This window comes from Bos taurus, unplaced genomic scaffold (genome assembly GCF_002263795.3).
Source record: "Bos taurus isolate L1 Dominette 01449 registration number 42190680 breed Hereford unplaced genomic scaffold, ARS-UCD2.0 Leftover_ScbfJmS_610, whole genome shotgun sequence".
Lineage (NCBI taxonomy): Eukaryota > Metazoa > Chordata > Mammalia > Artiodactyla > Bovidae > Bos > Bos taurus.
In genome coordinates, this window is record NW_020191909.1 from 5,258 (window position 1) to 16,666 (window position 11,409).

At 48.7% G+C, this 11,409-nt stretch overlaps 2 protein-coding genes and 1 long non-coding RNA gene across 3 annotated transcripts; 1 reads left to right on the plus strand and 2 right to left on the minus strand.

Moving 5' to 3' along the window:
• Window positions 1-331: 331 nt before the first annotated feature.
• Window positions 332-793, minus strand: LOC112445739 (large ribosomal subunit protein eL8-like). Its single transcript, XM_059884488.1, has one exon. It carries the CDS (start codon window positions 663-665, stop codon window positions 393-395), a length of 273 nt encoding a protein of 90 aa, XP_059740471.1. The 5' UTR covers window positions 666-793; the 3' UTR covers window positions 332-392.
• On the minus strand, window positions 332-8,623 carry LOC100847880 (liprin-alpha-1-like). Its single transcript, XM_024989203.2, has 4 exons — window positions 5,700-8,623; window positions 2,716-2,811; window positions 2,289-2,493; window positions 332-1,657 (listed from the first exon to the last, which is right to left on the minus strand). Exons 2-4 carry the CDS (start codon window positions 2,772-2,774, stop codon window positions 1,553-1,555), a joined length of 369 nt encoding a protein of 122 aa, XP_024844971.1. The 5' UTR covers window positions 2,775-2,811; window positions 5,700-8,623; the 3' UTR covers window positions 332-1,552.
• A 1,194-nt stretch (window positions 8,624-9,817) lies between these two features.
• LOC132344785 (uncharacterized) lies at window positions 9,818-11,102 on the plus strand. The gene is made up of 2 exons (XR_009493747.1): window positions 9,818-9,882; window positions 10,920-11,102. It is a non-coding gene; the product is annotated as an uncharacterized lncRNA (long non-coding RNA).
• The last annotated feature ends 307 nt before the right edge of the window (window positions 11,103-11,409 follow it).

Here is an 11,409-nt window from a genome sequence, read left to right on the forward strand (position 1 = left end):
TACGAGGGGCTCCCTTCCACCATGGGCAGGCCGCTCCCCCAAGCAGCTCCCCTCAGCACTGTCGAGTGTGACAAGGGCCTGTCTGGTGTGCGGACAGTATGACTGGGTGTTGCTCATGGTCACACCTCAAGGAGCCTTTAGCTTCGTGGCCAGTGAGAGAGAAGAGACAAACATTGTTCCTTAGGGTCAAACTTGGTAGCACGGAGTGGTAGTCACAGGATTGACAACACTCAAAAACACAGGCAGAGGTTTGGAACTGGGTGGGAGGGGGGCGACCAGTTGATATTTGGGTGTATTTATTTGAGGGGCCTGACAGACTGTGACACTGCTATTTCTTTTTTTTTGAAGGAGAATCTTTATTACTTTTATGTACAGAAAACTCCCTAGTGCGCTCAGCCCAGCTTGGTGGCCAGCTCTTTGGCCTTCGTCTTTTCCTGCTTGGCGATGCGCGCCACTGACTTCGGCCCCAGGATGTTGCCTCCCCAGTGACGACGGATCTCATCGTATCTGTCGTTGTAATTGGTCCTGATGGCTTCCACCAGCTTAGCCAGGGCACTCTTGTCCTCCGAGTTGACTTGTGTGAAGGCTACGGTGGTGCACGTCTTCCTGTGCACCAGGCGCCCCAGCCGGGCCTTGCCCTTGATGATGCAGTAGGGAACCCCCATCTTGCGGCACAGGGCAGGCAGGAAGACCACGAGCTGGAAGACAGCATTAGCGCTACAGTTATCTGAAGCAAAAGCGACACTGCTATTTCTTAAGAGTCGCAGAAGGTTAATAACCTGTAGTCTTTTTTACGTGAATGGAGACTGAGACATGACTTGTCATTGACTATGGTGGGAGGAATCACCTGGCTTGTGAATGAGGCAAGCAGATCAAAGTGTAACACAACTGGGTGCAGATTTCTCAAGCCTAGTTCTTCTAAAGCAGAGTTACACCACATGTATGAAACGCTCAAACCAGGACCAGAACTTGCTGCTGGTACAACTCCTGTGCGCCAGTTCAAAATCCATTTCAGGTCCCTCCCTAGTCATTAAGTAACCAATGTGGGCAAAGTCCTAACATTAAAAGTGAAAGGTCTTAAAAACGCTTTTTCCAGAATTCTGTATGTATTAAACTCTGCCACCTAATCTCCTGTTGCCGAAGAGTAGTGTGAATAGCTTATACAAACCTGTGCAAATATTTCTGTTTTGAGTTCTCATGCAGAATTACTCACACCAAGCTACTAAACAAGGACCCTTGCTGTACCACATGTTGGAGGGGTTCTCTCTGAGACGGTCTCACGGGGGAGGGGTGGGCAGGGTGGGCGCTGTCTGTCTGTGCACAGAGGAGAGGTGAGGCTCACAGGAGGAGGCCTGAACCCCCAGCACTCTTCTGTTTTCACAGTGACCGTTAGGTAGTTTCTCATAAATCATGACACCCGCAGACACGACCGCCAGAAACATCATGATTCCACATGGTCACACAGCTCGGGCCTGAAGATCTGAGGGTGAGCAAACATCACTCGACTTGTCTGACTGTATCACTGTCACACATCCCTTCAAGGAGCGGAACCTCAGAAAACTCGAGAAGATGGCCAGGCAAGCTGCCTCAGCAGAGTCCACACAGCATGCTCCCATCTCTCCAAGAGAACGGGCTCCACAGACGTCACCAGACTCTCCTGAGTGAATCAGAAGGAAATTTCAGCATCATCAGGAACACATTTGACAGGGAGTTGTGGGGGTGGGGGTTGGGAGAGGATGAACCGGGAGACTCGGGTTGACATATATACAGCACTGATATTACACATAAAGTCAACGAGTAAGGACCTAGTGCACAGCACAGGGAAGTCTACTCAGTGCTCTGTGGTGAAGTAAATGGGCAGGAAATCTAAAAGAGAGGGAGATACGTAGATAGATAGATAGATAGATAGATGACTGATTCACTTTGCTGTACAGCAGAAACTGACACAGCAGTGTAAAGCAACTATATGCTAATAAATGAATGAATGGATGAATGAATTTTTAAAAAAGGAACACACTGGGCACCCTAGAACTTGTAGAAATGAGGAGTCCACACCCAGGGTGCAGCACAGCGCTAGGGCTGCCCTAATGTTGGTTCACTGCCAACGGAATGCCTGGACCAGGCCTCTTCTACCCCAGAGATCTCAATGCAGAGGCGGGGAGGCAGCCAGTTGCGGTCTCGCTAGAGCTCTGCTCTTGCTCACGCAGCCATGCCAAGGCTGAGATCACCGGGAGAACAAGGGACCCACAGTCCACCTCAGGACAACAGACACAGCTGCCGTCACTCACTTCGTGGACATCCTGCTGCAGTTTCCTGTTCACGTCCTCGGAGTTGAGGAGGTCCTTCCTGGCCGTGTCCAGGTCCTCCTTCAGCTCTGACACATGGGCAAAGAGGGCTGCCAGGCGCTCCTCCATCTGGCTCTGCTCCTGCTTCTCTATGACTTCCTGGAGGTCGATCACCTTAGCCAGGTCTTCCTCGTGGCTTAGAGGGTCTCTAAGGGGGAAAGGAAGCCTTAGACAGCCTTGTTTTGAGAGGGAGGGACCACAGCACTTCTGGGCAATCAGTGAGGTCAAAACTGCCTTCTGCGCTCTGGGAGCTCACAAGACCCTCACAGCCACTCAGACCTACATGGTATGTTGGTGAGAGGTCCCAACAGCCCCACACAGACTGGATGGTAAGACAAGAACCAGACAGAGAGTGAGACCAAGGACTTGCCTTTCCATTGGCGCTTGGCATGTTTTTTGCTCATGATTTACATCAAGCACCCTGTGCATTAGTATCTTTTCCTGGTTATTCTCCTCTAAGAATCATCTGCTAAAACCAAAAAATTGAATTAGAGTAAAGAAATAAGTAAAGACAGCAAAACACCTGGAAAAATTCAAGTCTAAACTGAAAACGCAACATAAAAAGAAAATACATGGTGATGCTATCCATCCCGAATACCACCAGATGATTAGAGTCAGAATTTGTCTTCTACTGGACAAAGGGCTACTTAAGAGATCCTGCAGCTCTGAGCCACAAGTCTAGTTTACTAGTCATTAAAATAACCCTGGTGGGAAGGTCCTCAATCAGAACGATAAATGACACCTGATGCCCACCACTACAGTTTTCATTCTTTTTTTTTAAATGAAAGGATTCAAATGACAAACCCTTCATGGAAATTACACAATGACTGATCAAACTTACCTCTTTATATGTGGCACCTAATTCTTCTTCTAACAAACTACACCTTTCGAGTGCTACTTGTAATCACGCTCTCAACTCAAATAAAAGGGGCCGAGTCACTGTTTGTTGATGTGTGTATATACGTTAGTACACTTCTTAGTGTGTACTCACCCTAATACATGGATACTGTCACAGAACACCTTTAATGTCTCTCATTGATCTTAACGTCAAGAAAACATGCTTGTTAACAGCTTTAAATTCTAACTTTGAGAGAACAAAATGTTATCTGAAATTAAAAGCCTCCCCACAATAAAACCAACTAATCAATTCTTCCAAAACTCTAGGGTAGAAAACAGTAATCTCACAGGAATTCTTGCAGTAAACAAGGAACACTCTCCAACCTTGTTTTATAAGACTAGCATAACCTTGATACTAAAACCAACCAGGAAGAAGTACAAGAAAGTAAAATTACAGACTCTGAGTATAGATGAAATAATCAAATAAAGTCCAACTGAAGGAGAATACATTGAGATCAGGTTGGGGTTGTTTTAGAATCACAAAATTTTTTTAAAGTTAAATCACATAAAAGAAAAATAATCACATAAAAGAAAAATTACCTGTTTCAAAATCTGCAGAAAATAAACTTAAGAAAAGTTAATGTAATAATTTTAGTTCACGACTAAGAAAAAACTCTTAGTAAACTAACAGAGAACAATTTACATATTTTGATTAAACTATCTACAAAAAAGCTAATATCATGTGTGATGGTGAAATACTGAAAGCTTTTCCTCTGATAATGTGAAAGAGACAAGGATACTTATTCTTACTACTTCTGTTCACCAATGTACTCAGGACTGGAGATCCTAGTCCATACAATAAGGCAAGAAAAAGTAAAGGGTTATCACAGTTGCAAAGGGGAAAAAAAGAACTTATTTGCAGACATAATTGTGTATACATAAATAAATACAATTAGAATGATTTGAAATAAATGGATTTACCAAGTGAATATAGAAAAGTAAATTCTGTATCTATTAGGAATTTATAATGGCACTGAAAATATCAAGATATCTAATTAAACATGTGCAAGACATACAGCAAACTATAAACTTCTCAGATAAATTAAAGAAGATCTTAAAAAATGGAGAGCTATCTACATTGTGTTCATGGATTATAAGAACAACATAAAAGACACACACACACACACAGAGTTAACTGTGTGAGGCGATGCGTATGTAAGGCAATCATTCCACGACGTCTATGGGCATCAAGTCATCACAATGTAGACTTTAAATACACATAAACTGTATCTGTCAATGACTCCTTAGTGTGTGTCTAAGCTGGGTGTCTAAAATCAGGGCCTGGCACCTGGTAGCTGGCAGGTGTGGGAACCCCGGTTCACGTGCAGGCTGTACACACTCTTAATCACAGGTGAGACCTGAAGCAACCCAGCAACTCTCTATTTTTCTTTTTCTGTTTTGCTCTGTTCCCCTTGCCATTTGTGTTTAACAGATTCCCAGTATCGAGTGAGCCGTGTCAATGCAGCAATAACGTTTCCCCATCTAAGGCAGGAGCATGTAACACCAACAGACTTCCCATCGCCCTGAGATAACTGGGGTGCCCCATCACAACAGAAAGCAAAGAAACATGACAGTCCCCGAGAGAGAGCTGCCCCACGGCAGGGGAAACTAGGTCCACCAGACGTCCCAAGGGGACCCCCAGGGGTTTGGAGCCCAGGTTGGGCCCCTCAGCTTGAGGCCACACTTGCCTTTCCACCATTCGGGGGGTGCTGGCAGAAGAAAGCCAGGCCAAGGAAGGGGGATGGTGTGGCCGGCCCGTGCGACTCAGGGCAGGACTGACTTGGGTCTGTGCTGGGCTCCACATCCAGTCACCACCCTTGGAGTGTACAAAGCTCTTGGGATCATTGTAGGTTTTTGGCAAAAAGCAATGGAGCTGAAGTCACTTAGGATGGTTTTTTTTTTTTAAAAATCCTCACTGAGGATTCACTCAGTGCCAGCCTCAGCCCCTAGTGAGATGCAGACTCCTGGTCATCCATGGCTCTGCCCGCAGCCTGCCATGGCAAGGGGAGGCTACCGGACACTGGGTGCCACATGGGGTTCTTCCTCCACTTTGAGTGAAGGGCTGCAACCCCCCAGGATGAACCCGGCTCAACCCTCCACCTCTGATGCTGAGGCGCCCTTGCCTCCCACGACCGGAGGATCCAGCCTCTCCCGGGACCTCCGTGTCACTGCACAAGCCTTGTCCATGCGGCCCCAGCAGGCAGGGTGAGTCCTGTGCAGAGCCCCCCAGCTCGCTGGTCTCGCTGCCCGCATCAGGGCCTTGTATGTCCACTGAATGAGTGGATGAGGGCCCCTCACAATGACGGTGATGGTGACGAGGAGGAGGAAGTGAAGCGGGCTGAGATCCAAGTGTCAGTCCTCGATTCAGCCATCTGTGTGTATGAACTCATTTAACCTCATGACAAGATTGTGTGTTGGGGTTAGGGGGTAGGGGGTGGGTCCTGCCACTGTTCTCACCTTGGAGCCAGCAAGTTCACTCTCAGTGTCCAGGAGTGGCTGCAGCCACTGGCCACAGACTGGACAGCTTTAACACAAATTCATTCCCCCCCAGTTCTCGAGTCAGAAACCTGTGATCAAGGTGTGGGCAGGGCTGAGCTCCCTCCAGAGGCTCCAGTGGAGGGTCCCTCTGGCCTGGTCCAGTCCTTCGGGGACGCCAGGCCTCCCTGGGCTTCTGGCCACATCACCCCGACCTCTGCATCCATCTGCACAAACCTTCTCCCCTGGGTGGCTCTGTGCCTCAGATCACCCCCTCTTTTCTTCCAAGGACACCTGTCGTTGGATTTAGGGTCCACATGCATCCCGGGTGATCTGGTGCAGAGGTCAGGAACTTACTTCCATTTGCCGAGACCTTTCATCAGAATAAGGCCACCTCTGGAGGCTGCAGAAGGATGGATGGCTTTCGGAGCCACCACTCAGCCCACCATACTTGTCATGAAGCCACAGGGCAGAGCCTCACTGGGCTTGGTGAAGGGAGCTTCGAAGAAGCAGGGCTCAGTCCTGGGGCTGCCTCAAGAAAACAGTTAGGATCAGGATACTCGGGCACAGAGACCGGATGGGCAGGGCTTGAAGGTGTGCTGGTGGGCGTGGGGCTCACCTGCAGGGAGCCTGGAGCCTGACATGACGGCCCAGGGCTGGGGGACACAGTGCATGGTTTGGGAATGGACACATCCCAGCACGGACGAGGGGAGGCAGGCCCGGGGGCTCAGGCCAGGGGAGCCCAGATCTTCCTGCTGCCCTCAAGGGGCAGGTCAGATGGGCACAGGAGGGAGCCGTGGTTTCAGTGACCTGGGTCCGAGTCCTGGTCTGCTGCTGTGTTGTCTCTGGTGAGTGACTCAGCCTCTCTGAGCCCACCGGAGAAGTGCTCGCTGGTGCCCGGGAAACAACGCATGCATATTGGAACTGGGAGAAGAATCCTCGTCACTTATTGGTACAGCTCAATCTTTTCTGGAGGCCATAACCAATGTCTTTATGTTTGATGTTCATTTCAAAGTCAAGAAGTTTTTAAAAAGATATGTGTGGCAAAGGATTTAATTGGACTTGGAAAGCCTCTTCTTTCTCCTTTATGAGCATGGCCATTTCATTATCATATGAGCAATAATGATATATGACTGAATATTCACATCACCAGTGAGAATTTCCCGAGTGCCAGACTCCAAGTTAAGTACTTTAGGATAACCCAGTGATGTAATGACTTGTTTCCCAGGTGGTTCAGCAGAAAAGAACCCGACAGCCAATGGAGGAGATGCAGGAGACCGGGGTTCAATTCCTGGGTTGGGAAGATCCCCTGGAGGAGGAAATGGCAACCCATTTCAGTATTCTTGCCTGAAAAATTCCACAGAGAGAGGATCTTAGGGGGCTACAGGGCTGCAAAGAGTTTGACACGTATGAGCCACTAAACATGCACACAGTCGTGTAAATACTGTTGTTATCTCTGACAAATGGTGAAGCTTCGGTGTTGTTGATTAGTCATCAGATTTTGTCTGATTCTTTGTGACCCCACGGAGTATACGCTGCATGGAATTCTCTAGGCCAGAATACTGGAGTGGGTGGTGTTTCCCTTCTCCAGGGGATTTTTCTGACTCCCCACATATTGTAAGACTAAACTTGAGAATTCTTGTTTTTATTTCATTTCAAATAGCCTTTGGGAATCTGAAAGGACAGTGTAGGTACTTTCAAGATATCTTCTGCAAAACAAAGCCCTTTCGGCAAATGTGGTCATAATATCCAGGTAGGTGTTGCTGTTGTAAGTGTCACATATCAGCCAGAGGCAAATTCTGAGCTCTTCCTCTGGCAGAAACAAATTGACAAAATAAGGCAAGAAAGAGAGCTGGGAAAACAAACCACATCAACAAGTGGAAAAGCGTTCCTCATGAGACAAAGCTAGAGAAAAACCCAACATCCTTGTGGCCCAAAAACCCTCTTAGAAATGAATGTTCCATAGGGAAGAGATGAAACATGTCAAGTTCCAAGGAGAGGCAATGCCCATGGCCAGTGTAGCTTAGAGACGGCCTGACCACTCGATGAAGACACACACCAATGTAAACCCTTTGCAGACAGCAGTGACGGTCATCACCATAGTAAGGGTTTAGTCTGGGGACAACCTGCCCTGGGCTCCAATAAGCGAGCAGACCTGGTTCTCTTCCTCTGCCCCCACACCATTCACTCATAATGGCAGCTCAGGTGCTTTCGTGCCCTGCCTGCCTGTCTGGCTCATCCATGAGCTTTGACCACCTCCAGGGAAGGACTCTGCCTTCTCTTCTCTATGCGCCATGAATCTGCACACAGTGAGCCTTCAGAACCTCAGGAGACTCACCCCACCCCCACTATAGCCAGACCCTCCCCAGGCATTAAAACAGCTGTGGAATCACTTTGGCCCAAGTCCTACTTACGGATCCTTAGAGCCCACTACAGCCTCTACAGCATGATTAATCAGGCCCTTTATACACAGATTCCTGCCTGTCAGATCTGAGCTTTGGATTCATGGTCAGCTCTGTCCCTCCCGTGGCAGCCAGGTGGGTCGCAATGTAGACAAAGGAGCACAGGAGCTGAGTGTCAAGGGAAGCATTGAAAGGACAGTGATGGATGCAATCTGTTGCAAACTGAAGGAGGGTCCCTGCATGTCTCAGAAATGGCCTCTGGTGTGCAGGTGTCGAGAAGGGCCCCCACAGTGCAAAGGAAAGGGAGGTACTCGGGGGCAAAGGCTCTTGGCCTCTCCGGTAGCAGCTCCAGGTGGTAGCTGGTGAACAGTGGACAGCCAATGTGATCACATGAGCATGACGCTTATTCCCTCATAAAGAAAGAGAAAGGGGGCAGGGTGTGGGAGTGGATGTGGTGGGTTGGATGGAGGGACGTATCCTTCCTCTCTCCAGTGAAAATCGCTTTTTTGAGTCTCAGAGCTGCGAGAAGGCAGTTACCAAGTTAGGTCCCCACAGTATCCGGTGTGGGCTGGGTGTCTTAGCCCCCGTCACATGGACAAGCCACACCATATGGCTTCCCTGAGTTCTAACAGCAGGATCTGGGGGTTTTGTCTAGGTACACACTTCCTTGCTCTAGCTGTGTTACCCCCTTCTTTGAGCCCCAGTTTTGTCCTCTAGAAAAAGGACATCGATTGCTACCTTAGCAGGTTGCTACCTTAATCCCATGACGACTAATTAGGGTGATACTACAATGAATAGCTGGCCTTAAGAGATACTGGGCTTCCCTGACAGCTCAGCTGGTAAAGGATTCTCCTGCCATGCAGGAGACCCCGGTTTGATTCCTGGGTCGGGAATGCTGATCCGCTACAGAAGGGACAGACTACCCACTGCAGTATTCTTGGGCTTCTCTTGTGGCTCAGCTGGTAAAGAATCTGCCTGCAATGCGGGAAACCTGGGTTCAATCCCTGGACTGGGAAGATCCCCTGGAGAAGGGAAAGGCTACCCACTCCAGTATTCTGGCCTGCAGAATCCATGGACTGTATAGTCCACAGGGTTCCCAAAGGTGGACACGACTTGAGGGACTTTCACTTCACTTTCAAGAGAATACTGACCAGAATACTGAGTGGTAGCCTTTCCCTTCTCCAGGGATCTTCCCAGTCAGGATTGAACCAGGTTTCCCGCATTGCAGGCAAATTCTTTACCAGTGAGCCACAAGAGAAGCCCAAGAATACTGCAGTGGGTAGTCTGTCCCTTCTGTAGCGGATCAGCATTCCCGACCCAGGAATCAAACCGGGGGTCTCCTGCATGGCAGGAGAATCCTTTACCAGCTGAGCTGTCAGGGAAGCCCAGTATTCTCTTAAGGCCCAGCTATTCATTGTAGTATCACCCTACTTAGTCATCATGGGATTAAGGTAGCAACCTGCTAAGGTAGCAATCGATGTCCTTTTTCTACAGGACAAAACTGGGGCTCAAAGAAGGGGGTAACACAGCTAGAGCAAGGAAGTGTGTACCTAAACAAAACCCCCAGATCCTGCTGTTAGAACTCAGGGAAGCCATATGGTGTGGCTTGTCCATGTGATGGGGGCTAAGACACCCAGCCCACAACGGATACTGTGGGGACCTAACTTGGTAACTGCCTTCTTGCAGCTCTGAGACTCAAAAAAGCGATTTTCACTGGAGAGAGGAAGGATACATCCCTCCATCCAACCCACCACATCCTCCAGGTACTCCCACACCCTGCCCCCTTTCTCTTTCTTTGTGAGGGAATAAGCGTCACGCTCATGTGACCACATTGGCTGTCCACTGTTCACGAGCTACCACCTGGAGCTGCTACTGGAGAGGCCAAGTGCCTTTGCCCCCGAGTACCCCTCTTTCCTTTGCACTGTGGGGGCCTTTCTCAACACCTGCACACCAGAGGCCGTTTCTGAGACATGCAGGGACCCTCCTTCAGTTTGCAACAGATTGCATCCATCACTGTCCTTTCAATGCTTCCTTTGACACTCAGCTCCTGAGCTCCTTTGTCTGCATTGTGACCCACCTGGCTGCCACGGAGGGACAGAGCTGACCATGAATCCAAAGCTCAGATCTGACAGGCAGGAATCTGTGTGTAAAGGGCCTGATTAATCATGCTGTAGAGGCTGTAGTGGGCTCCAGGGATCCGTAAGTAGGACTTGGGCCAAAGTGACTCCACAGCTGTTTTAATGCCTGGGGAGGGTCTGGCTATAGTGGGGGTTGGGTGAGTCTCCTGAGGTTCTGAAGAGTCACTGTGTGCAGATTCATGCGCATAGAGAAGAGAAGGCAGAGTCCTTTCCTGGAGGTGGTCAAAGCTCATGGATGAGCCAGACAGGCAGGCAGGGCACGAAAGCACCTGAGCTGCCATTATGAGTGAATGGTGTGGGGGCAGAGGAAGAGAACCAGGTTTGCTCGCTTATTGGAGCCCAGGGCAGGTTGTCCCCAGACTAAACACTTACTATGGTGATGACCGTCACTGCTGTCTGCAAAGGGTTTACGTTGGTGTGTGTCTTCATCGAGTGGTCAGGCCGTCCTCTAAGCTACACTGGCATGGGCATTGCCTCTCCTTGGAACTTGACATGTTTCGTCTCTTCCCTATGGAACATTCATTTCTAAGAGGGTTTTTGGGCCACAAGGATGTTGGGTTTTTCTCTAGCTTTGTCTCATGAGGAACGCTTTTCCACTTGTTGATGTGGTTTGTTTTCCTAGCTCTCTTTCTTGCCTTATTTTGTCAATTTGTTTCTGCCAGAGGAAGAGCTCAGAATTTGCCTCTGGCTGATATGTGACACTTACAACAGCAACACCTACCTGGATATAATGACCACATTTGCCGAAAGGGCTTTGTTTTGCAGAAGACATCTTGAAAGTACCTACACTGTCCTTTCAGATTCCCAAAGGCTATTTGAAATGAAATAAAAACAAGAATTCTCAAGTTTAGTCTTACAATATGTGGGGAGTCAGAAAAAAATCCCCTGGAGAAGGGAAACACCACACACACCCACGTCCCTATTTTGGGGCCCTAGAGTAATTTTCCATTCGCGATGTGGTATACTCCGTGGGTTGCGGTCAACAAAAGAGAAATCGCGTCAAATAATCTTGCCACATGACATAATTCAACAACGACCGAAGCCTCTCCACCATTTGCTCAGAAGAATACACCCAACTAAGGGGGTATAGGATTTATTTACCCACGACTGTGTTGCACACAATGCTTCCTATTGTCTGATCAATCAACACCG

Excerpts from the sequence above, each read along its gene's own strand:
- LOC112445739 (XM_059884488.1), bottom strand. The coding sequence starts at position 665 with ATGGGGGTTCCCTACTGCATCATCAAGGGCAAGGCCCGGCTGGGGCGC.
- LOC100847880 (XM_024989203.2), bottom strand. The coding sequence starts at position 2,774 with ATGCACAGGGTGCTTGATGTAAATCATGAGCAAAAAACATGCCAAGCG. Across the intron at positions 2,494-2,715 it reads TGCCAAGCGCCAATGGAAAG|AGACCCTCTAAGCCACGAGG; the intron begins GCAAGTCCTTGG and ends TTTCCCCCTTAG. Across the intron at positions 1,658-2,288 it reads TGCAGCAGGATGTCCACGAA|GAGAGTCTGGTGACGTCTGT; the intron begins GTGAGTGACGGC and ends TGATTCACTCAG.